This window comes from Myotis nattereri (assembly GCF_964212035.1).
Source record: "Myotis nattereri genome assembly, chromosome: 7".
In the NCBI taxonomy this organism is placed as follows: domain Eukaryota; kingdom Metazoa; phylum Chordata; class Mammalia; order Chiroptera; family Vespertilionidae; genus Myotis; species Myotis nattereri.
In genome coordinates, this window is record NC_138082.1 from 74,575,177 (window position 1) to 74,601,041 (window position 25,865).

At 39.7% G+C, this 25,865-nt stretch overlaps 1 protein-coding gene across 1 annotated transcript in view; it reads right to left on the reverse strand.

The window, feature by feature from the left end:
* Positions 1-25,865, reverse strand: part of LOC308521996 (thrombospondin type-1 domain-containing protein 7B-like) — a 291,166-nt gene that overhangs the window by 243,601 nt on the left and 21,700 nt on the right. The window contains exons 3-4 of the mRNA XM_081095199.1: positions 16,705-16,834; positions 12,908-13,011 (exon numbers count right to left, since the gene is read on the reverse strand). Of these exons, the coding sequence (XP_080951325.1) occupies positions 12,908-13,011; positions 16,705-16,834 (234 nt within the window). The remainder of the gene's footprint in view (positions 1-12,907; positions 13,012-16,704; positions 16,835-25,865) is intronic.

Sequence of the window (25,865 nt, forward strand, 5' to 3'; positions counted from 1 at the left end):
TGTTCCCCAGGGGGCAAATTCACCACTGTTGGAAAACCACTGCTCTAGAGAGAGCGAAGCAACACCTATGCCCTCACTGCTATTTGTAAGGAACAAAACCCTCCCACTTTCATGTAAATTGATAAGGAGGCATCTAATAATTACAGAAGTTCAATTCATAGTCTTGACATAAGAGAATCAGGTTGTATGGTATTTTATTATCACCTCATTATCTTACAGTAGAAATTTGATCACACTATAAAGTTGATACAGACTACTCTCTAGGACAGTGGTTCTCAACCTTCTGGCCCTTTAAATACAGTTCCTCATGTTGTGACCCAACCATAAAATTATTTTCATTGCTACTTCATAACTGTAATGTTGCTACTGTTATGAATCGTTATGAATCTGATATGTAGGATGGTCTTAGGCAACCCCTGTGAAAGGGTCATTCGACCACCAAAGGGGTCGCGACCCACAGGTTGAGAACTGCTGCTCTAGGAGATGAAATGCTCATAAGCAGAGTTCCATTTTCCATTACTTGATTTAAGTATGAACTATTTTATAATAGTAATTTTAATATGTTACAATTTCTGTTTTTTGCCTTCACAGAATAAAATTACATATACATTATACATATTTTTATTCATCATATTTTAGGCAACATCCTGAACTTCCAATTTGGCACACAGTATAATAATGATTAAGTAAAAATTTATTAAGCAACTATTATGTTTATAACTTATGGCTATTTGGGACATTGGTGACATAAAGAAGAATAAAGTTCATTGTCTGTATTTTGAGGGCTAAAAATAAAATAAGGGGGGCATTCAAGATATAATCTATAATAATAAAAGTGTAATATGCAAATCGACCCAATGACTGCATAGTGGAGCGACTGTCTGGACAACCATCCAGAAGACCACGCTATGACACACTGCACCAGGCCAGCCAAGGTGGGTGTGATGCGATTGATCAGGGGGTCCTGCCATCGTCCCATGATCACCCTGGCAGAGGGAGGCCCAGGAAACCCAGCTGGCGGCACTGCGGTGGGTGGATGGGGCCCCCCTCTGTGGGGCAATCAATCATGGAGCCCTGGCCAGGTGGGCGGGGCTTACTCTTTGGGGCCAGCAATGGTGGAGCCCCTGCAGAGGGAGGCCCAGGTTACCTGGCTGGCAACACTGCAGCAGGTGGGTTGGGCCTCCCTCTGTGGGGCTGTCAATGGCGGGCTCCCAGACTGCAAGAGGGAACAGGCCAGGCTGAGGGACCACCCCTCCTAAGTGCACGAATTTCATGCACCAGGCCTCTAGTATAATTATAAGACATGAAGTATGAGTGAGTAGGGAGTGTACTCTGAGAAGTGCTTACCCACAACTGAAAGAATAGAGTTATTTGGAGAAGGAGGTGATATCTGAGATGGGGCCAGGAAGAGGTATACGATATCAATAAGTGGAGGAAGATAAGAAGGATACATCCAGGCTGAAGGAGAAATATTAATTGCTGAGTGCTTTGTGTGTTATAAATGGTGCCTGGGCAATGGCTAGTTGGTGCCGACTCTGGGAGACAAAAGTGGGAGAAGTGGGTAAGAGCTTAGGAGGATCTTTAAGGTAATGACTTTCATTGGGAAAGACACTGAAAATTCTTTAGTAGGTGAGTGTTAAAATCAGATAATGTTATACCCTGGCCAGTGTGACTCAGTTGATTGAGCATCATCCCACGCACCAAAGGGTCTCCAGTTCAATTCTGGGCACATGCTTAGGGAGCCTGCAGGAGGCAGTGGTCAATGTTTCTCTCTCTATACCTCTCACTTCCTCTCAATCTAAAATCAATAAAAACATTTTTTTAAATCAGATGAGTTCCTCTACATAAAACTTAAGGATGGGTTTTTAAGAAAAGTGCCTGTGATAAGAACAGTAGGGAGGTTATTATTTTAAAAGCAGGACTACATACCAGTGGTCAGGAGAAGGCAGGCAGACACAGTGGAGCTTTATGGAGCTGAAACTCACAGGGCTGGATGGCTGGCTATCTCTAGCAACAGATGGTGGAGATGCAACCATTTGAGAATGAAAAGGTGGGATGAAATCTCTAGCCTCTGGAAGGAGAGAGTAAGTTCATTTTTGGAAGCAATAAGTTTGAATTACCGATGTATTGTCTGTAGGGTGATTAATGTTCAGCAAGTGAGAATTCTAATTGTCAAGCAAGAGAGATCTTTCCCTTGAATTAAGGACTTGGTGATCCTCTCGGGAGCTGAAATCCTGGAAAGAGCTGGAGTTCTGCGGGGAGACATAGATGGAGATGATAAAAGTAAAGAGGAGAACTATGAAGCATGATGTCCTGTAAGGGTTGGGTGGAGAAAGAGAAGTCAGGCTCAGAGACTGGGACAGAAGTATTCCCGAGAGGCAGAGAAGCACGGGGAAGACTGGGCATGGGGATAGTGGTGCGGAGTCTGCAAAGGAAAGACAGACCCTTGTGGTATTAAAGAAAACATAACTGGAGTTACGATGAGAAGATCCTGGGTGAGTGCTGGGAAGGGGTTTCTATGGACACTGAGCTATGTTATGAAAGCTCTCTCATGTTTCCTCTTCACTGGCCCTACATCTGTGTTCTGAGAATTTCCTAGAGAGTTTAGAAAAAAGGAAGACAGACTATCTTCTTTGCAAATCCAGAAAACCTCTACATCCTGTCCCATCATCACCTTTGGTCTCCAGAACCATGCTCCCATTTGCTTTTTCTCCTCCCTCTCTCACAGCTGCAATATATTTTCCCCAGTACTTATTTCCAGCTTGTCTTCATATTTGCATAACATGGTCCTATTTTCACACGTTGGATTCTGAGCTATAATGCTACTTCTTTGACAAATATTCTTTGAAGTCACCACTGCAACATCTGTTTCCTTTCAGTCTGGGGTCTCCAAAGTATAATTTTGTTTCACCTGCAATTACTTTGCTAAGACTAGAAAATATTCAGCTATGTCTACTCAACTGCCAAATCATTTCTTCCCTCTTTAGTTACACACTTACTTCTAAAACATTGGCAATACCACATACACTTCTTAAAAACTTCCCCTCCATGATTTTATGATCATGTGCCATTTTTCTCAATAATAAAAATAAGTTAGTTGGTATGTCGTAAAAAAATGGACCCTCTGAGAAATTAGGTTTGGGAAAATTCTCTGATGAAAAAAAAATTGTGATAGATTTCTTTACTGCAGGACTGTAACGGTCTTCAATATGCTAATTCTACACTGAGATCTCCAAAAGGGGTTTAATTTGGTCAAAGAATCCTTCTTTTTTCCATGTAACCAATGAATCTCTCCACTCAATTACTTTAAAACCATGCTTTGTGACATGACATCCTCCCTGGATTCTAAATACATACTCCTTGTTGTTTTCTTGATGGTTTCTTTTGCTGTGCAAAAGCTTTTTATTTTGATGTAGTCCCATTTGTTTATTTTCTCTTTAGTTTCCATTGCCCTAGGAGCGGTATCAGTGAAGAAATTGCTTCAGCATATGTCTGAGATTTTGCTGCCTGTGGATTCCTCTAGTATTTTTATGGTTGTCCGTCTTATGACAAGAAAGACCACTGCATGGGAGAATATGCTCAAAGTCACTAATCATATGAGAGATGCAAATCAAAATGACAATGAGGTACCATCTCATACCTGGCAGAATGGCTATCATCAACAAATCAACAAACGGCAAGTGCTGGAGAGGATGTGGAGAAAAAGGAACCCTTCTGCACTGCTGGTGGGAATGCAAACTGGTGCAGCCACTGTGGAGAACAGTATGGAGTTTCCTCAAAAAACTAAACATGGAACTCCCATTTGACCCAGTGATCCCTCTTCTAGGACTATATCCCAAGAAACTAGAAACACCAATCAGAAAGGACATATGCACCCCTATGTTCATAGCAGCACAATTCACCATAGCTAAGATTTGGAAACAGCCTAAGTTCCCAACAGCAGATGAGTGGATTAGAAAACTGTGGTACATCTACACAATGGAATACTATGCTGCAGTAAAAAAGAAGGAATTCTTACCATTTGCAAAAGCATGAATGGAACTAGAGAACATTATGCTAAGTGAAATAAGCCAGCCAGAGAAAGATAAATATCACATGATCTCACTCATTTATGGAATATAATGAACAACATAAACTGATGAACAAAAACAGATCCAGAGACAAAGAAACATCGATCAGACTGTCAAACCTCAGAGGGAAGGTAGGGGAGGGTGGGGTTAAGGGGGAGAGATCAACCAAAGGACTTGTATGCATGCATATAAGCCTAACCAATGGACACAGACAACAGGGGGTGAGGGCATGAGTGGGGGAGTTAAGGGGTAAGGGGGGATAAGGACACATATGTATTACCTTAATCAATAAAGAATTTTTATATAATACATACATACATACATACATATTCCTAACTTCGAAGCTTTGGAAAAGGAAAGGAGATTAGCATTTCCTGAGCAACTATGAGCACTGGTAAAAGCAGCGAGAAACTGGAATCATTATCTCTATTACAAATGAAAAGAAACCTGAGGCACAGAGAGGTAAAGCCTTTTATCCACACCCATAAAAGTAGTGAGTGGCAAAACCAGGAAACCTTGAGCCAAGGGCCTTGATGTTCCACAGTGAGGAAATGTACTTTCATCACACCAGGCTGCCTCCAGGCCTCAGGCCTCTCCTCTTTGTGTTTCCCTCCATAAAGAACAGACATCATATGCAAGCTTTAAACAAGTGATTCAAAAAGGTATTTTCTAGATGTGATTATTCTCACACACTCAAATACTGCATCTCTCTCTCCCCCTCTCTCTACTTTATGTCAGTTATTTATATCAATTATTTATGTTCTTTGTTTGCATCAATAGTGTTCATTTTCATGGGTGTAAAACTATTATATACTTCCAATCCATCCCTATCCTTTGTTCTATATGTAAAGTTGGCTATTAATTCCAACTGATTTTTTAAATGCCTTTTATGTGTGTTTCTTCTAATTAATTCCTAAAGTCTGGTACAGGCTTTCAAAGCCTTTGTGGTATAATTTACAAAAACTCCATGAACCCAAAACTTTCTACTTATAGTTCATCCTTTCAAGAATTTCCTATGAGCTTGATTATTCTCTGTACCTAGTGAATTTAATGGACTCCAACAGGTTTATAATTGTTATTCCTCACGCATCTGGTTGAAACACTGTATTTTATCACACCATGTGAATTCTTCATAGCATGGTTGGCCTGAGGTGGCACTTACTTTGCAAAGTGCGTGTCCATTTGAATTCTGAATAGCAGTGAAGACAAGTTTGAGTTGTTAGAGCCTCTAGAGCAGTGATTCCCAACCTTCTGGCCCTTTAAATACAGTTCCTCATGTTGTGACCCAACCATAAAATTATTTTCGTTGCTACTTCATAACTGCGATGTTGCTACTGTTATGAATCATAATGTAAATATCTGATATGCAGGATGGTCTTAGGCGACCCCTGTGAAAGGGCCGTTCGACCACCAAAGGGGTCGCGACCCACAGGTTGAGAACCGCTGCTCTAGAGCAAGTGGGGTTCCTCCTCCTCTTGCTGCTATTTAAAAGAGTATTGCCGTTTCTGTTTTCTATAAAAATGTAAGAACAGCCTTACATTTGGATAGAGAGTCGGCCTGCAAACTGAAGGGTCCCAGGTTTGACTCAGTCAAGGCCACATGCCCGGGTTGCGGGCTCGATCCCCAGTAGGGGGTGTGCAGGAAGCAGCCGATCAATGATTCTCTCTCATCATTGATGTTTCTATCTTGCTCTCCCTCTCCTTTCCTCTCTGAAATAAATAAAAATATATTTTTTAAAAAATGTAAAAACATTTCTTCCTTCCAATACAATCCTAAAATGGCTCTTGGGCCACACGGAAATGCATACCTTGGCCTTAGTAACCTAAAGGCAAAGGGAAGCCAAGAGATTCACATGATTTGAAGAAACTAAGTTCTGGCCCTGGACAAGAGAAATGTAATCCTATTACCTTTATACAGTTTGCAGTAGACTTTAAAATTCATGCTAACATTTCTGAAGGGAAGCTAGTTCTGTAACTGAAAGCCGGGCAGTCAGAAGAGAAATATATTGCTCCTAGTTCAGCAAATAACTGCATTCCTCAAATGAAAACATTCCTCCCTACCCACCCTCACCCTCAACAGGATTTCATCAGGGAAGTATCAGCTGGGGATGTGACTGAGGTGGGAGTGGGATGAAGAGTTACTTTGCATTTTGCATTAGAGCTTATTAAGTGAAAAATGGAGAGGCCGGTGCAAGATGCCATGTCTGAATCTGTACTTAGTCAACATTGTGTTACTAAAGCATCATGCCTTAGGTCATCCACCTCCTTTAATATGTATTTTTAATTTATTTCCAAATTTTTTAAAGGGTTCATATTTAATCTGCAGCAACCATGAAAACCACCAAGTTAATTCTACCCTAGGACATGCCAAGGAAACGAAAGACACCTCCCAGAATCATTATTCTCTGACACTAAGATGCAATCTTTGCTATCAGTCATTTAAGTCATATATTTCTATGTCTTTAAGTTCATTTTTTTAAGATGTTTTATTTTCTTTCTGAGCTGCCTTGTTGCCTTAGTGATTCGTGGTATTTGGTGAATTTCTTCTCTGTCTAGGCATCTATGTATGAGTGGCATTTCTCTGGTAGATTAATACAAATACTAAGTCAATTCATTATTTTCCAGTAGGTAGCGCTGATTCACAATTTGTTTGTTTGTTTGTTTGTTTATTATTTTTGTTCTCTTGCAGTTCTCTGACTTTTCAGACCAATGCCAGGTGGTGGAAAATGGCCTGTGCTCCCTGAGAAGGCAGGCACTGCCTGTGTAATCAGATGGCCCTGGCCCCAGGAGACAAACCCCTCAGGGGAATGTGGTGAGTGACTGGGCTCCAAATCCATGGAATCCCAGTGCTGTCCCTGCAGCCGGATGCTGCTGTCAGTGCAGCAGTGGTGCATGGGGGTGGGGTGGGGTGGGGAAAACCAGCCGGCTTCTTTGTTGTTTTGCACTTCTGGTAATGGCAACCAGGGACATTCCAGGTATCCCTCTGTACCCAGACCACAGGACCAATCACAAGTGCACTCTTTGCTCAGGGAAAAACAGTGACTCTGTATACCAATTCTTGGGTTTGCGGGTAGTATGTTCCACAACCTGACACCAAGGGCAAAGGGAGGCGAGCTCTGGGAGGTTATGGGGTGGCCATGTTTCTCCGTCTGTAATGTTGGCCGCCTAGCAGCTGCAGCCTCTCCATTGTGCTGTGTCCTTGCCCAGGTCTCGGTGCTCAGCTGCAGCTGGTACTCCCCACTCCTGCAGGGATGCCCACTGAATAGCATTGCTCCTCCTGCTGAAGGGAGTGCTAGCCACAATCTGATTCATCCCACCCCTGGGGCTGAGCCTTGTCATGAGCTCCTACCTGCAGGGCTGTCTTTGTGGCTTGTCTCAGCATTTCCCCCTCTCACCTCCCGGTTCACTCCCACCTGCCTAGCTTCAGATGTCTCAATGCACAGATCTCAGAAGTGTTTGTGCATTGAGCAGGGAATCCCTTGTTGAGTTATATCTGTTCAAATTGTTGAAACTTCAAGGGGAGAGACCAAGCGGATCTCTCACACTGCCATTCCCCTGACATTACTCCTGCCTACCAAATTCTTACCCCCTCCCTTTCAAAAAATAAAAGTAACCCAGGACTTATTTTGAAAGTAGATCACTTTGCCTATTTTTTTTTCCTGGAAAAACACCTTCATTTAAAGAGATTCTTTCACTGCAAAGAAAATGAACAGATTCCATCAAAACTATTATGTAAGAAGACTATGCCTTCCTGGTGACAAAAAACAATTAAAGAAGAACACAATGATTTGACAGAGATAAGAGATCTGCCTCCTTTGGTCCACATAAACAGTGTTCAGTGAAAATGAACCAAAAAGAATTCAGGTACTTCATAGAAGTCAAGAATATCTCTGGACAACTTTGATATCTAATACCTACTCTGTTTCCATTAGATTGTTGTCTCTATGCTATGCTAGTATACTGGCAAGTCCATTAAGCCAGTGTTCAAGTGGTGACTGTGAACAGCAAAACAAGAATCAGACCACATCACTTCATAGACAAATTCACTCCCTTCTAGGAATGTCAGCATCTTTACTTTTTCTTCCTTTTTAGAATTAATGTTTTACGCTGTTAAGGGCAGTTTCAGCAAAGTATGTTAGAATATTTAAGTTTCTTCCTCTTATGCTTTTGTTTTCCATAAAAGCTGAGCTACCATCCTTATTTATTTAGATTCAGCAAGAAGCTGGACAGAAATATACCTCTGTCACTGAATAACGGGATGGCGAGGACAGTGGGCCTTAAAATGCCCATCTCCATGGAGAAGGTATGGACATTTAGCAACTGCTATAATCCTACCTGCCCTTCTGTTTCTTTCCCTTCTTCTTTGATTAAAATTATATTGCATAAATGTATTCTTTTGTAAATCCATTAATCAGGTCAGCAATATAAACACAATGAGGTAAAACAAGGACTACATCTATTTTTGGCAGTATAATGGCACAGAAATCATAAAAGACCTTTATAATGAAAAAAAAAAAAAACAGTAAAATATGTGGCCTCTAAATGTATTGATGGGCTGGCCCAAAAGAAAGAAACACATAAAGCACAAATTTAAAGGTTGGGATGCAAGGTAAGCAAGAAAGAAATTTTTTCCTGAGGGTTTCTATCAAGTTTTGGAGACCAAAGCTTCCACTCCCATGGCTTTAAATCTTATTACAGAAAATCTCATAAAAGTCCCCATACCAGAAATGATGAACAAACGCTGGCCCTCCATTTAAGGGTGAAGGAGGGATAAATTTGCCAAACAAAATGTCTTGGCAATGCCACTCGCGTGTCTAAAACTTAACGCTGAATGAAGAGGGGAGAAAAAGCTCTTGTGAGCATTTGAAACCCCAAGCTGGCCTTTCCAAGCATTATGATATGAATTCATGCCCCTTCTGTGATTCAAGACATCTTGAAAGAGAAATTTATTTTAGAGTGTTTCCAGATTGGTAGGGCTTCCATGAGACAAAGACAGTGGTCGGCAAACTCATTAGTCAACAGAGCCAAATATCAACAGTACAACGATTGAAATTTCTTTTGAGAGCCAAATTTTTTAAATTTAAACTGTATAGGTAGGTACATTGTTATTAACCTACATATATCGTTTAAGTACTGTTGATATTTGGCGCCTCCCCCGCGCTGTGTATCATGCGGCCCGCCTGCGCCGCATCTCTCAACGCATCTCCCGTCGACCGACCCACCAACACCTCCCAGTTCTTCTAACGCCACTTCTTCAAAATAGACTCGCCCAGGCCGAAAACCGACTTCTGCGCATGGGCCACGAAGTTTCAATGACACTGTACGTGCGCGCCCGCACATGGTATTTTGTGGAAGAGCCACACTCAAGGGGCCAAAGAGCTGCATGTGGCTCGCGAGCCGCGGTTTGCCGACCACTGGACGAGGAAGTATAAAAACCAGCAGGCCAGCATGTTAAAGCATGTGGAACAAGGGCGCTGAGGGTCTCCTAATTCCTTATGCAGACTTTCCTTGGGTCCTCCTGCTTTGTGCCCAGTCCCTCATTTCCACCCCCTCTGTATCTAACAACCTTGCTGATCTGTAAATGGTCAGATGGGGCATCATTTGCAAAGTGTAACTATTATGGACTGAAGTGTGTTCCTCCCCAAAGTCATGTTGAAGCCGTAGCCCCAAATATTGCTGTATTTGAAGGCAGTAAAGACCACTAGAAGCAGGTTGCTTTTAGCTGGCAAGTCCAACAATACACATTCACTGCCCTCTCTCAGGGACATAGTAACTCTCCAGCCACATTTTAGAATTTAGTTTGTGGTCAGCTTGACCAGTCTTTTCCCTCAATAAGATATCACACTTGGCCATTACATTAGTGACATTATGCTGACTAGACCGAGCAAGAAAAAAGTATCAACTAATGTAGACATTTTGCTAAGCCAGTGGGGGAAGAAAACATTTGAAAAAATCCAGGGGCTTTCTACCTCAGTGAAATTTCTAGAGGCTCGGTGGCATGGAGCATGCTGAGATACCCCTGCTACAGTGGCAGGGAAATTGTTGCACCTTGCCCTCCTACAATCCAAATAGGCCTCTTTGGATTTTGGAGGCAACATACTCTTCATTTGTGTGTGTTATTCCAGCCCTTTTACGAAGTAGCTAGAAAAACTGCTGGTTTGGAGTGGCACCCAGAGTAAGAAAAGACTCCAAAACAAGTTGAGGCCACGGCGCAGGCCGCTCTGCCACTTGGGCCGCATGATCCAGCAGCTCTGACACCACGGAAGGATTAGTGGCAGATGGGGACGCTCTTGGAGGCTCCGACAGGCTGCTGTAGGTGAATCGCAGTGCAGGTCCTTAGGATTTTAGAGAAAAGCCCTGCCATCAGCTACAAATAACTACTGTTCTTTGCAGAAACAGCTTTTGGCCTGTGACTGTAGAGACTGAAAGCTTAATCTTGGGCCAAGTTATCATGCAACCTGAGCTTTACATCATGAATTGGGTGTTATCTGGCCCACCACACCATAAGGTAGGGTGGACAGCAGTACTCCGTCATCAAATGGCTGACTGGGCCAAAGCAGGCCCTGAAGGCACAAGTCAGTTGCATGAAGAAGTGGGCAAATGACCAGGGTACCCACTCCTGCTGCACTACCTTCTTTCTCCCAGGCTGCACAGAAGGCCTCATGGGGAGTTCCCTCTGATCAGCTGGTAGAAGGAAAGACTTAGGTCTGATTTAGAGATGGTTCTGCGTGATATGTAGGTACAACCCCAAAATGGACAGCTGCGGCACAAGAGCCCCTCTCGGAGACATCCTTGAAAGACAAAGGTGAAGGGAAATCTTCCCAGTGGATAGAACTTAAAGCAGTGCACCTGGTTGTTCACGTTGCCCGGAAGGAGAAACAGCCAGGTGTGTGGTGTATATAGACACCTACAGTCTGTGGCCAGTGGGTCTGCCGCAGGGTCAGGGTCTGACAGGAATATGATTAGAAAATTGGTGGCAAGGAAATTTGGGAAGAGGAATGCAGGTAGACTTTTCTGTGTGGGCACATATTTATAGCCCACATAAGTGCTCACCGAAGGGTGACTACACATTCTGTGGATACCAGAGAGCCTCCTTCCCCAGCTAGACCTGGCATCACCCAATGGGCTCATGAACAAAGTAGCCATAATGACGGAAATGTAGGTTATATAGGGTGTCCCAAAATTCACGCAAGAAGTAATTTTGATAGAAAACACAGGTTTGTAATTAAAAATTGTAATTTTTTTATTGATTCATAAAGTATACAGTATAGGGTCATGTATGGAATAGCATATCAGGTAAATGGCCTCCACAGCTTTGCTGGCACATACCCAAAGCTGTGGTCTTCATTGGTCTTCATTGTCCCTGCTCCTGGGCCATAATTGATACTTAGTAGTGCTTATCAAATTGAAGGGATTGAAATCAAAGGGCAACAGATATTAGAATCTGATTCAATAAACCAAGTAAAATTAGGCTTTTATTATTTTTGTTGTTGTTGTTGTTGTTGTTGTTAATGCTCACGCAAAATTCAAATCTTGCGTGAATTTTGGGACACCCTATATATGAGGTCAGCAACGTGAACTTCATTCAACAAGGCCTAACTGGCTATGTTCACCACTGAGCATGCAATGTGCCAGCAGCAGGGACCAACACCGATTCCCACTATGGCACCATTCCCCAGAGTGATCAGCCAGCTAACATAGTGGCAGGTTGATCACTTTGGACCACTTCCATCATAGAAGGGGGAGTGTTTTGTTCTTACTGGAATAGATACTTATTCTGAATATGAATTTGCCTTCCCTGCATACAATGCTTCTGCTAAAACTACCATCTGTGGACTTACAGAATGACTTATCCATAGTCATGGTATTCCACACAACGTTGCTTCTGACCAAATTAATAAGCTCTGCTGGCCTGTAGGTATTAATTCCAAACAGAGGAAGGGTTCCACTAGGAAATACAACAATGATTCCACTGAGCTGGAATTTCAGACTGCTACCTGGCCATGCGGGGCTCTCCCTGACTCTGAATATATTTCCTGTCCTGGCTGGGATGACTGATCCTGACTAATACAATTATCCATGAAATAGGAAGAGAAACTAAATTCTAAAAATGTCTTTTAGAAGATAAATGAAACTAGTGTAATGCAGTTGGTCCCACAAGTTCTGATTTTGCTAGACACATCCCTTGAGCAACAGTGTTCAGATTTTAAGATTAAAGCACTTCTTATCAAACCTCATATTACTAATACCTGCTTATACATGAAACAGAAAAGAGAGCAGTCTGATGACTCTCTCAGTGTTTTTCATAGACTTCAATATGCCACCCTTCCAGACATTTTACTCAGATCCAGAAACCTATTCATAATGTCTGCTAGAAATTCAATAGTTCCTTTCTATGTAATTATAAACATATATATATATATATAGTTTAAGTCATGATTATTAAGATTAATCAATTAATTCAGTTATCTTTCATTCATTCAACAAATATTTAATTAGCACCTAAGAAATACAATGCATATTATTGAGTCTAATCTTGACATATCCTTCATTCCTTGGCTAATATCCAACATGCATTTGGAAGATCAGCATTGGGGTATGTTGATGACTTAGAATAGATATTTACTTATATTACATTAGACCTTAGATGCACTAGCTGGTTATAGTATAATATCAGCATTAACTGATACCCAACTTAAACTCAAACACTTACAAATAAGGCAATCTAATAATACCACAACTTACTCCAATATACCAGTAAGCATAGTCAACAGTATATAAGAGTAATTTGATTGTAAGTCACATTCCAATAGCAAACCTGTTTGAAAATCCTCTTACCTCTTGTTTGCACCCCTTTCCCACAGGCTTCGCTGGTGCTCATTATTCCCTGCCTGACAGACTCGGGCACTAAGATACAGGGGCTCCATTTCTGTGGCTTCCACCTGTGATTACAAAGAACAGGGAACTAGAAATTTCACCATGACAAACACACAAAGGAAATACTTGAAATGGATAAGTGGGAAATCCAAAAGCATAAAGATAGTAATTCAATAAAAATGGATTTGAACCCAATGCCATAAAACGGAGCCCTGGCATGCATTTGAGATAATAATTCACTCTGCCTCAGGTTCATGGTTAATGCCTTGATTCCATTTTTTAAAATGTGGACATTTTGCACATAAACCTTAGTTCATATAGCAAAGTGGCCATAAAAGCATTAGAAGCACAGATCAAGTCTAGAGTGCTAACCACTTTATGAACTTACAATTGTTAGAAAAAAGAGAGAAAGATAGTTCTTATGTCCCATTAGAGCATTAGAGAATCAGGTTTCGAACAGCTGAAAGTGTCATGCGCACACCTTTTCACTTGATCTTCTAGTTCAATATTTTAGAAATGTGTTTCCTAGGACTTTGAAGTAACTCAAACAACTCAATAGGTTGTAGAGTAAAAGGGAGGTCGGGGAGGCACCTGTGCCTATTTATGTGATAGTTCATTCCAAGGAAGAGGAATTGATCCGCTTTTGATGAATTACCAATATTTTTATTCCTGTGAGGAAATAGTCTCTAAGGACACTGTCTGGCTTTTACCTGTTTTTCTTTCCTCAGATCAACAAAACTTTCTATTTTCATGACCCACATGACCGACTGTGCCTTGTGTCCGTAAGCCTGTCTCTTCAGAATGTTCCATAAAACCCAAACCTTAAGTGAAACCACAGCTTCTGCTCCTTTGCTTAGTACATGTTTACACTTTTCCCATATCAGCCAATACCACCAACAAGAGATGTTAATTCAAAGAGTAAAATAAAAACAGGGAGTAAAATATCATTGCCCAGCCTTGCAAGATGAAAACGTTCTAGAGATTTCTTGCAAAACAATTACATAAAATTAACACTACTATAATGTACATTTAAAAATGGTTAAGATAGTAAACATTATGTGTTTTTTACCACAATAAAAAAAGCCTTAGCGAAGGAAGACTTTCTTTGCTCAGGAAAAGTCACTTTAATGTCTCTCTTAGTTATGTGAGCATAGCTTGATTTAGTATTTGAAGATCACCTAACACAGGCAGCCATTAATATCAGTAATCACAAGCTCCTCCCACTATATTTTAGATTAAGTGGGTCTCTGGGACAATTGGAAGTGAGGTGGAGATGGTCTTAAGGAGGGTGCTACAGACCATCCTGCAAAATCAAGCCCAGTATGTTAACATATAAAAGTGAAACAAATATATCATTGACTTTATTCAAGTGGCCTCCATATTGGGAAGAATTGGAGAGAAACCAGGAAACAGCTAAGTAGCAAAACCTGTCCTTTTAAAATAAATCATCTATTGATTTTAAGTAGTTCTAAATTTTCTTTGTATATGCATAGACTCATTCAGTATAACTCCAAAACACAGAAAGTGATACAATAAGCGTTTTTCAGTCTGACTTTTCAATTAGGATATGTCATCTATTCAGATCTCTTAAATTTACATGGGCTTTCTACACCAAAATGAGACCAAGGAATTGAATCTAGTTTGGTGTTCTGCAGAGACTGAAGTAGAATGAATGACTTTTCACGGCTCTCTTGTGAAACCCTCGGTGTTGGGATGATGAACCGGAGCTCAGGGTAAGTGATATGTCCCAGACTGCCCAAGTCAAGGCAGGCCAGTTTTCAATCCTACATCCCTGGATGCTCAACCATGGACCCCTGGCCAATTCCATATAAGGATCCCCGCCCATGCTGCCTTCTCATTCCCATACTAACCTAACATATTGGAGGAATGCTCAAACTCACAGAAATATTTCTGTGGACATTTTGTTTCTGTTTTAATTGGTAAATGTGTTACTGTGTCACTTTAATGGAGTCAAGAAGAATAATCCTGAGATAATGATAAAGGTCTACATTCACTTGTTTCCCTGACATACCAATGATGGAGAAAGCAAAAACTAAATTGGAACCAAATTACTCAAAACTCATGGATGCTTTACTAAGGAGCAGAGACTCATGCTGATAACTGGGACATATATTAAACCACACACACCAGGAGAAATGATACATTGATCCAATCCACACACAGTGGAACTGATTTCTGGGGAAATGGCAGGGAGTCGATGATGGAAACTAGCTCAAACATGAGTAGCTAAATTGAAGTGCAGCAAGAGAGTCAGGAGAGTGGACAATAGAAGGGAAGAGCCACTGATAGTTCCTAGGATTTTCTCTGATTATAATAGCCCTGGGTTCATAAAAATGTGTAATAATATTTGATTTGGCTAATTTTTTAAATTGGCTGCTCTCCCCTGGCAATGGTTAGCTGGACTCAGAAGTTTCAATATTTATATACATGGCACAAAAGTGTGGATATTGACAGTGCGTCCGCAAGGGTCCTGTGGTTGATGAGGAAAAACTAGTAGTCCGGGCATGTCCCCAGTGTTTGTCTACATCCTTCCCAAACTGGTCATCATGTAGAAACAATGGGAGCACAGGGACGATAAAATTGATAGTAATTTAGATTTCTTCAATAAGACACTAAAATTTATTTAATGTAAGGCATCGTCTTAAAAGAAAAATAACTTGCATTTGTATGAATGGATTAGCTCTTAAATTTCATAGCTTTAAGATGTAGCTGCTCAAATAATCCAGGGAGATACTAGGCATTTTCGGTAAAGGCAATTTTAAGTGTGATGATAAACAAATGCCTTTTAAGATCATGGGATTTCTTCACAAGCCAGTAAAACCCAACAGTGAATTTAATGCAGATATCCTTTAAAGGAATGTTTCAAGCCAATGTTGAAAGAGTGGAAGTTTATGTCTAGACACACAAGTCTCAAATATTGTTTTTTACAAATAACCACCAACTTACCAGAAGGAGCATTTATAGTTTAAAAGTTACTCATTTAATTTTCCTTTTTAACATTTTATCCATAGGTTAAATTAATTTTGCTAACTAGATCTTTTCTTAAAACATGTATATAATTAAAATTGAGAACCAAAACAATTTTTGTTTTATATACTTATTAAATAAGTACAAATTTGGTTTGTGATTCTTGATAAAAAAGGCTTTAGGATGAGAATAATGGAATGAAGTAAGTTACCTTTGCATGGGTGCCTGTGTGTGTGTGTGTGTGTGTGCATGAGTCTGTGGTTTAGGTAAGGACCTCACCCTGAATCTCCTTGAATCCTGATCCTGAAAAGATTTCTTGAGTGGCAAAACTCCAGAAGCTCACTTACTATCAAAACATGTCTGTTTCTTTTTTCTATAAATTAGACTTTCATATTCTTTATCCCTCAAAATGTATTCCAGATAGGAAGGGGGGAAAATACAGGTATTTGAAGATAAACAACATTACCTTATCTTATCTCTCACTAAACAACCATCTATACATATATAAAAGCCTAATGCCCAAATTGTCTCCTCAGGAGTTCAACTGGGAGACAAAGAGTTCAATTGCTCAATATGACATGTGCTGACCACCAGGAGGTGGTGCGGAACGAAGGAAGGCCTTGGCCGGCAGCAGGAAGGCCCTGATGGGCCCTGATCGCCAGCCAGGCCTAGGGACCCTACCTGTGCATGAATTTCTAGTATATTATATAAAAGAAAATGTCATAATTTATGTTGGAGTTTAATGATTATTCCAAAAGGTAACTAATTACCGATATATAGGGCACAATGAAACATCTTCACACTCTCGCTCTTCAAATAAGGTGTCTGGACATTCTTGACCTCCATTAGCTGCTTCCTGGTTGATAATCCTGTATCGAGACTGTCTTATTGTGGAATTTCCTGTGGTAAAGGAAAAATAAAATGAGAGTGCTCTTTTAAGTGAATGCAGAGAAAAACCCAGGGTTAGAGTCACTGAAACAAACAAACAAACAAACAAACAAAAAAAGAGGTGAAGTAAGAACATGTGGAAAGACTGCAGGAAATGAAAATAAAAGCAAAGACCAGCAGTTAATACTCAATACACACTTTGTGATATCAAATATAGGTGTTTAAATATGCTAAGGCACATCTTAATGTTTTGAAATTCATCTGAATCCATATTGCCTATGGCATAGGAGTGACATGGCATAATCTGAGAGGCCACAGAAACACTCCATCTCCAAACAACAGCTCAGGGGCCTAGCATTTTCCTAGCAGCAAATCACTCTCTGGGGTAAGGCATTTCTCTCTCTAAGCTGCCATATATATATATATATATATATATATACATATATATATATATATATATATATATATATATATATAAATTTCAGAGAGGGAGAGATAGAAATATCAATGATGTGAGAGAATCATTGATCGGCTGCCTCCTGAATACTCCATACTGGGGATCGAGTTCTCCACCCAGGTATGTGTCTGTCCTGACCAGGAATTGAACTAGCAACATCTTGGTTCATAGGTGGACTCTCAACCACTGAGCCACACAGGCCATGCTCTAGGCTACTTTGTACAATAGAAACACTCATAAAAATAATTACATTAGTAACATATTTATAGGTATTAGTTTATTAGAGTTTTTATTCCTCATAACCTGAGACAATATATATTTAATTGAGATTTAGGAAAGAGCCACTAAAATTGTAACAAAATATTATTTAATTGTGTTGTAGCATTTCATTTTATAACTTTAGATGCTTTCTGAATCAACAGCAGCAACAAAAACCAATTATAGTTATAGTGGGTGTCAACTATTTTAATTACTATGAACAACATATCACATTAGGTATAAAGACACCAATTCTTCAACTTACAACTAAACAGGAAAAGAAGGGGCCAATAATACACAACTAGGTCTGAGTCACTGAAAAGCAAGAAGTGTCAGACTGGAGTGTAGTGTTAGGAGAATGCAGAATAAAGCATAATATTTCATGTTTCTGGAAAGCAGACATCTCATAGAAGAGGAAGAATTTATTCTGGGACTTGAAGGCTGAATAAGAAAAAATTTGCTGAAGCCATTTCAGGCCAAAGAAACAGTTTGAGAAAAAGGCACTGAGATATAAGGGACATGAAATTTACAGAGAAAGACATGTAACTGCATCCAGAAGGCTGATGTGTATATGGCTTGTGTGTGTGTGCACAAGAGGGGTTTATAAAAAATGGAGAGATGGGGAGTATAGGGGAAAACGGAGTTAATTTTTAGGTTTGGGACAGATACTGGACCTAACCATGTTAAGAAGAAAAGTCCTAGAAAGCCAAGTAAACTAAGTGGAGTAAAACAAAAGATAACTGAAAGGAGCCTTTACTAAATTATTTATTCACATGGTTGTTAAAAAGTCATTACTGCAAAAAGACATAGTGAGAAGTGACTGATCCATTCCCTGTCCTCCTCCCCAAACATTATGAACTGTTTCTTATTTACTTCTTCTGTGGTTACCTCCAAATCTATATATAACATGCTGATGGCATTACTTTTGATTTATTAACTTTAGACATCATCTATTGACTTTCTGCTCTACTTGATGAGAATTTACTTTGCACCATCGTTCAATTTTTTTTAATAATTATATCGTTATTTCTACATGTTTACTGGTTATTTAAAGGCTTTATAGAACCTATTTCTTTTCAGTCCCACTGCTCTCTGCTGTCTTCCATCAGACCAGCCACCTATGGTCTAAGAAGCCTTCCTGGGTAGACAGCTTCCTCTCTACTGCAACCCACACTCCTGTTCAGTTAGGTCATGGCTTCCTGTGATGTCACCAGCTTCTCTGCCCTTCAGCCTTTGGCCACTAAGTCTTCCATAAATTAATTAATACCTCTCATCCACTGATGGTCCTATTCTTTTTTTGTTGGCAAGGAATTAGGGCTTTTAAAATTCATTTCTACCATTTTAATGAGATCAAGGGAAAAAGGGGAGACTGACACATTCGTACATTTCATGCTCTTGAACTGTTCAGCTAAGGGCATGCATGGAATCTTTGCCATCTGCTCCCTTTTTTGGTTTCCCTTCTTTAACCTGTTTTGTAACAAGGAGGCTGACCACAGAAGGAGTTTAGTCATCCATTGGCCTCTAGGGTGGTTTGGCCAATCGGGGATGGCCAAACAATGGAAGGAAAAAAGATGGCAAGAGTTGAGAGAAAAATCAGAGTATTTATTCCACCAGATTTCATCCTCTGGATCACCACAAGTTGGCGCCCCATCCTATAAAAAGCCCCAGTTCCTGTGGAATGGCACCTCCTTCAGCCACTTCCTCTGAGTTCTACTAACAGATCCTACCTCTATCAGCTTTCAGGATTGGGGCTGTCACTAGGGCAAGTACTACAGTTTACATTCATCCTGTCCACTGCTTTGTAAATAATCCAGTTAATTTTCTCCAGTTGCCCCATTTGAATGAGCCACCTTTTTTCTTGACAGCAAATGCTTATATTGTCAAAGGACAGATGCTACTAGTGTTTGACAGAGAAGGGTGCTATAATCGGTTCCTCCTGAAATGTAGTTAAGGTCCTGTAAGGAGTATAGAAAAAAAAGATCAGAAAGAAAAAAACTATAATTAAAATTGCCTGCAAAATAATATTAAAGTCATCTCCATTGGACAGGAACACTATTTTTAAATAATTATGCTTTTGGGGGAAAATCTAGTCCCCCTCTCTCAATTAATTCCAATCATACTGTACTTATGCTAAAAACGATTGTTTACCTTTAGGATTCACACACGTGTGTGTGTGTGTGTGTGTGTGTGTGTGTGTGTATTCTATCTAAGTGTTATCTTTGGAGACAAAAAAATGAAGACTGGAGACAATAGAAAAAAATAAAGGGATGCCTTTACTTCACATTGAGAGATAACATGACTGATTGACTGGTGCCTCTTCTTCACAATGCATCCACTCACACACACACCATACACACACATGCACAGTGCACATTCGCACATGGAGGCATTCTGCTTTATAGTTTAATTATAAGTGAATGAATTCAAACTTTGGGGAAAATAGTTGCATTGATTTTCATGCCCTATAGATATTAAGGTGAAGGTTGAAAGGGGGAAGACAGGGACTTTTCAGGTGGAAAGCATTTGTATTACAAATATATGTAAAATGTAGTGGAAGTTTCCGGGTATTATAACTTTAATCTACACCAGATCCAATTCTGAGCATTTTGCATATATCTCATTTTATTAGTATAATACTTTATGCTGTTGGTATTATTACTATTATTATTACACCCATTTTATAAATAATAGAACAAAGAGAGAAAAAGATAAATAATTTGCACAAAGTCACCTAGCTAGGATTAAAACTTCAGCTAAATAGACATCAAAAACCATGTTGTTTGCTGCTTTTTTTTTTTTTCATAAAAGAGGCTTCATAGTAAGATAAAGAAAAAGAGAGGAACATTCCAGGGAGGAGTCCACAGAGCAGGTCCTCTGTTATTCCCAAAGGATATCTTTTCCTTTCTAATAAATTCTTCAGTGACACCCTATTTGCAGAAGGCTTTAAGTGTCAATAAAAATACAGAGTTGTGGGGCTTAGTGAGTGATGGTACCAACCTCATTAGGCCTATGAAAAAATAACATTAAATTAAAGTGCCTGTTTACAAACATAAACAACTGCTCAAACATGATTATGGCTAATAAACAACTAATCTAAATTCAATCTTGATTTATACATATTTTATAATTAGTAAGTCAGCAGGCGTACATAAGTTATTATAGTCAAAAGGAATAAATTTAGAAAATGTGGCAACTTAAAGATCAAAAACAATATTTAACAGAAAATACATGAGTGGGATACACATCTGGAGGAATATTTATAGATTATCTGTGAAGGCCTACAACAGTCTTTCCTGGAAAGATGGTAGCAGAGGAGGGAAAAATCAGCATGAAAAGAATATTTATGGGTGATTCATGGCCAGGTGAGCTGGGGCACATCACACAGAATTGAATAATCATGATTTTGCCCTAGCTGCTTTGACTCAGTGGATAGAGCCTTGGCCTGTGGACCAAAGGGTCCTAGGTTCAATTCTGGTCAAGGGCACATACCTTGGTTGCAGACTCCTCCCTGGCCAGGCCCCCGGGCAGGGCTCCTGCAGGAGGCAACCAACTGATGCTTCTCACATCAATGTTTCTCTCTGCCTTTCTCTCTCTCTTCCTCTCTTCCTCTCAACCAATGGAAAAATATCCTTGGGGAGGATTAACAACAACAAAAAATCATGAGTGTTGATCCCTGGTGCTGGGTTATTCAGCAATGACTTAAATTAAAGAACTGACTCTCCAAGTTTCCAATTGATTTGAAATGTGAGAGTACGGGAAAAGCAGGTAGAACATGGTGAACATGAGCACAGCTGACAGAGTAAGGTCGGATATGAACGCTGGGAGATGGATCCTAACGGCAAGACTATGTACAAAGTAGAGACAGGGTGGGTATTTATCAGCAATTCATGGCAGTTAGTTCAACATCAATCCTCAGAATTCTGATGGTATATTTTTAAAATATGACCTCTTGCCTTTCCCTTGTTTCTCAAATACTTCCATTAGTCCTAGGTCTAATAAATCTCCATGACTCATTTGGCTTCATGGCATCAATAGTCTTCCAGGCTTATTGCCTTGTAAGGCGTGGTTCTCATCTGTTGCTCTGTTCCTCAGCACCACTTATACTTCCAGGTTACCATTCAACAAACAAAACCCCAAATCTGCTGATTACCCCTCTCTCATTGATCTTGAAGAAAAATGATGGCACCAATGATATATAAGTTGAATGTAATAAAAACAACCACAAAGAAATACTTTCTGGGGTTGAGCTTACCACCCTAGTATCTGCTGGACTTCAAGCAATTCCTTTTATCTGGCTAAGCCTCAGCTTCTTTGGCTATAAAACAGTCCAAATAAAAGTTTCTATTTCACATGATTGCTTATAATAATTACATGTTACTGCATGTAAAGTATGCACAGACTGCCTAGTACAGGACTCTTCTCTAGCATATTATGAGTTCAGGAGAGAAGGTGAAAAGAAAGATTTAAAAATAGCAGAAAGAAAAATACCACATGATCTTAGTTATTTATGGATAATAAAGACCATTATAAACTGATGAACAAAAATAGATACAGAGGCAGAGCAGCAATGAACAGACTGTCAAACTACAGTCTGGGGAGGGTTGGGTGGGGGGTGGTAAGAGATCAACCAAAGGACTTGTATGCATGCATATAAGCATAACCAATGGACACAAGACACTGGGGGGTAGGGGAGGCCGGGGGAAGGTCAAGGGGGAAAATAAAAAGGAGACATATGTACTACTCTTTGTAATATTTTAAGCAATACAACAAAATTTAAAAATAAAATAAAGTAAAATAAAAAATAAAAAAATAAAGAAAAATAGTAGAAGGAAAGCTTCAACAGTTGAGGCTGTTTCTAATCAAAAGAAAAATATAACAAACCACTCTTCCATTGAGTGCTGGGTCTCTCCATGTTCTGAGCATCTAGGAGACCATGAATGATTTAAAATAATTCCATGCCCCTGGTAAATTAAACTACAATTGTCAGGCAATTGTTACCAACCATCGTCTCATAGCATTGGTTATGGTGATCAAACATCCTGTTTGCTTAGGGAAGTCCTAATTAATGCCTGTTATGCTGGCTTAAATATTAATAGCTCATTCACTCACTTTCAGAAGTGCCTTAGTTTGTATGGAAGATTATATGCATCCTCACCACCCCATGAGAATCTAAGAAACATGCACATTTTGTTTTTCATTGTGACATTGAGTTACATTTCAAATGTGCAGAAAAGGTAGACTGCACTGCTATTCTTAAAATTATCTATTCAATGTGGTTACTGGACCTTTATGTCTTGCCAGAGTTCTGTTTGAGATAGCAGTTCAAGCATCTGAAGAAGACTGTTGTGTGCCCCAAGCACATTAGCTCATAAATCATTAAATCAAAAATTAAAGGGAAAGACAGTATAGGGCTTACCTCAAAACAATTGAGCTCCTTTATGTTTTCGTGATAGAAACATCACAAAATTCTTTATATGCAAGCCCTTACCATAGCTTTTAGTTACTCAGTAACTAAAGAGAACTGGTGTTTACTCAAAGTAGAGCATGAATGTGAAGAGTAAACCACTTTCACTTGGCAGAAAATTTCAATTGGTCATTGAGAAGTCTGTTTCTAAGCCAATTCCATGGACAGAGATCTCAGTATGATGCTGGGCAGCCCATGTTGCTTCAACATCAAATCCCCTAAAAAGCACATTCTCTCTACCTACCAATTATACACAAAAGAATACCCCTTTCTAGTTTATTCACAACTATCATTGGTATTGAGTTGAATTTCTTTATTTAAAAAAAGGTACAAACTAGGCTCATCATCACCCCAACTATCTCCCACTAAAATTTGGAAAAACAGAGACTGTGACCCTGAGTTCTCAGAGGCAAGCACTTACCACATTCAGGGCTGTCGCTGTTGATAAATATTTAGCAGGTGTAGGAGATGCACCAGGTGCTGCATGTTATAAGGAAAGGCACATACATGCATTATTAAATCTCCCAGTGAAGCAGAAGTGAAACTTGGTGGATGGATAATAATGTAGTTCTCTATAGTTTTATAAGCATTCAGAAATGATGACATAAACTTTGTATTTATTATCCAAAGGCCATCAACCCAGTATGCTCTCTCAGGGGTGAAAAATACAATGCCCTAGAAGAACTATGAGTGGGAAATTTTCATAGACTCCCTTCCTATTTTTCTGGATGTTCTAAATATAGAGTAGACACATTAGAGCAGCCTTCTCCACCAGAATTCCTGCCCAGCCTAGATATCTAAGTACCTCAAAATTCTATCTATATACGTATGGAATTAAACAGCACTGCAAAGCTTTTCCACTAAACTTCCAGGAATGTTCAAAATAGGCTCCAGGATATCCATATACTTCTTTCATTCTGAAATATTGCCGGAAAAAAAATGTATGCTATATTCTTAAATTTTCATAATCACCATTCACTTTGCAACAGAAGCCAAATTCAATGGCTCTGGCACCAGACAAGACCTTCAGGGCACTTACTTCTAATACCAGCTCATTACAGAATTGCTATGTGACCTTGGGCGGTGCACTTAACCTTTCAGCGTTTCAATTTTCTTGCTTGTCCTCAGTGGGTAATTCTGTTGAGCCAACACACAGGACAGCTGTTAGGAATGCCTAATTAAATGGGATTTAAATCATCTTGAAAAGGTAATACATATATAACTACCCACCTAACTCAAAATTCTTTATAGGCAAGCCCTTGCCATAGATTTGAGAAGGAATAATTCATGCTTATATCTGCATAAACCATCTAGGATGGCAGTCCAGGCAAATAAACAGTTTCTCTCTATGATAGGCACCACCCACTCTCTGATCCTAGGCAATAGTTCAAATTTCTAGAGACTATCTCTAATATCCTCTACTTCCTGTCCTCAACCACTACTGCTCTGAAAACACCTCCAGTTTGAAGAGCTAACCTTATCAAATAGTGACAGTCTTGACTCTGGCCCTTCCTCTCTCAAATATCACAAGTGAAGTCACACATAGGTAAGTAAGCTTGAGGTCTCCGGGACCCATGAGGAACTTAACCCTAGCTGCATATCAGAATCTCAAGAGAAACGTGTATAGACTCATAATGTACCCCCCCCCCCCAACCTAAGCCATTTAAATCAGTATCTCTGGTGACTAAAGCCCAAGCATTGGTGTGTTTTAACAATCTCCAGGGCAATGAACCACTGATTTAGCACATTTAAAACTAACATCTCTTATTCATCCAATATGTAAAACAAGAAAATGACAATGCAGCATGGTTAACCAAGCAATAGAAAACAAATGAGCACGAGCTAAATCATTACTGCTCTCAACACTTTTAAAAAATGCAAACTGCCCTCTAGCTAAGTACATCATAATGGGCATAAATTGGAAATGTGTACTATAAATGACCAGGGTTAACAACACAATTTATAATGACAAGTTGTACTTGTCTTTGCCTCTTGCCCAATGTGTGTGAAATAATAGGCATTTGTTTTCCCCCCATCCTGGCCCCTTTTTGTTTTAGCAGATGAAATGTCTAGTGGCTGCCGGCTACAAGGCTCCCTAATGTGCTGCACTCCATCATCATTGATACTGAAACACACGGCAACACCATATTGCACTGTATAAAAGCAGGTTTCTGAGGGCACAGATGTCACCTAGGATACAAGCTCAAGACGTTACCATCATTGTTAGGTATGGATACTGAACTATATATTAGGAAAATCCTTTTAAATAATCCATGTGGCTGTTATGTATTAATGCTTTATATCCTCATTGGCATTAAAGGATGCTATTCATGCCTAGCACAGAGCTGACAGCTAGAGGACAGAAGGGCTTACAGGTCAAGATTATGTGTCATAGCAGGGAGGACACAACTCAGAAACGCACAGCTAGCAATTTCAGATCCTCAGCTTCTCTGTTCTTGCAGGACGTTGCCAGCTATTTGCTTTATGGAGATGGTCATATTCTAAATGCTCCACCACGCATCATGGCTCAACCACATAAATCCTGATTTCGAAAACTGTTTGTAATGCCCTTTCCAGGATTTGTCCACCTATAAAAACTGGTTCACCTGAATGTTAGCTATGGGGAACCACTCAGACATTAATAGCACTTATGATACTAAATTTTTTTATTGGGGGAATAGTGGTAAGACAAGTTAAAGAAAAATAACTGTGCAAGCAAGCCGATTGAAATAAACCTTTTCATTTTTAACTACAAATTTTACCAGTGTCGACAAAGACATTTAATTATTCATTTTATGCACATAGCATGTGTTACTGTTGGTCTTGCTGTCTCCACTGTTTTGCAGTATTAACATAAAGTGATT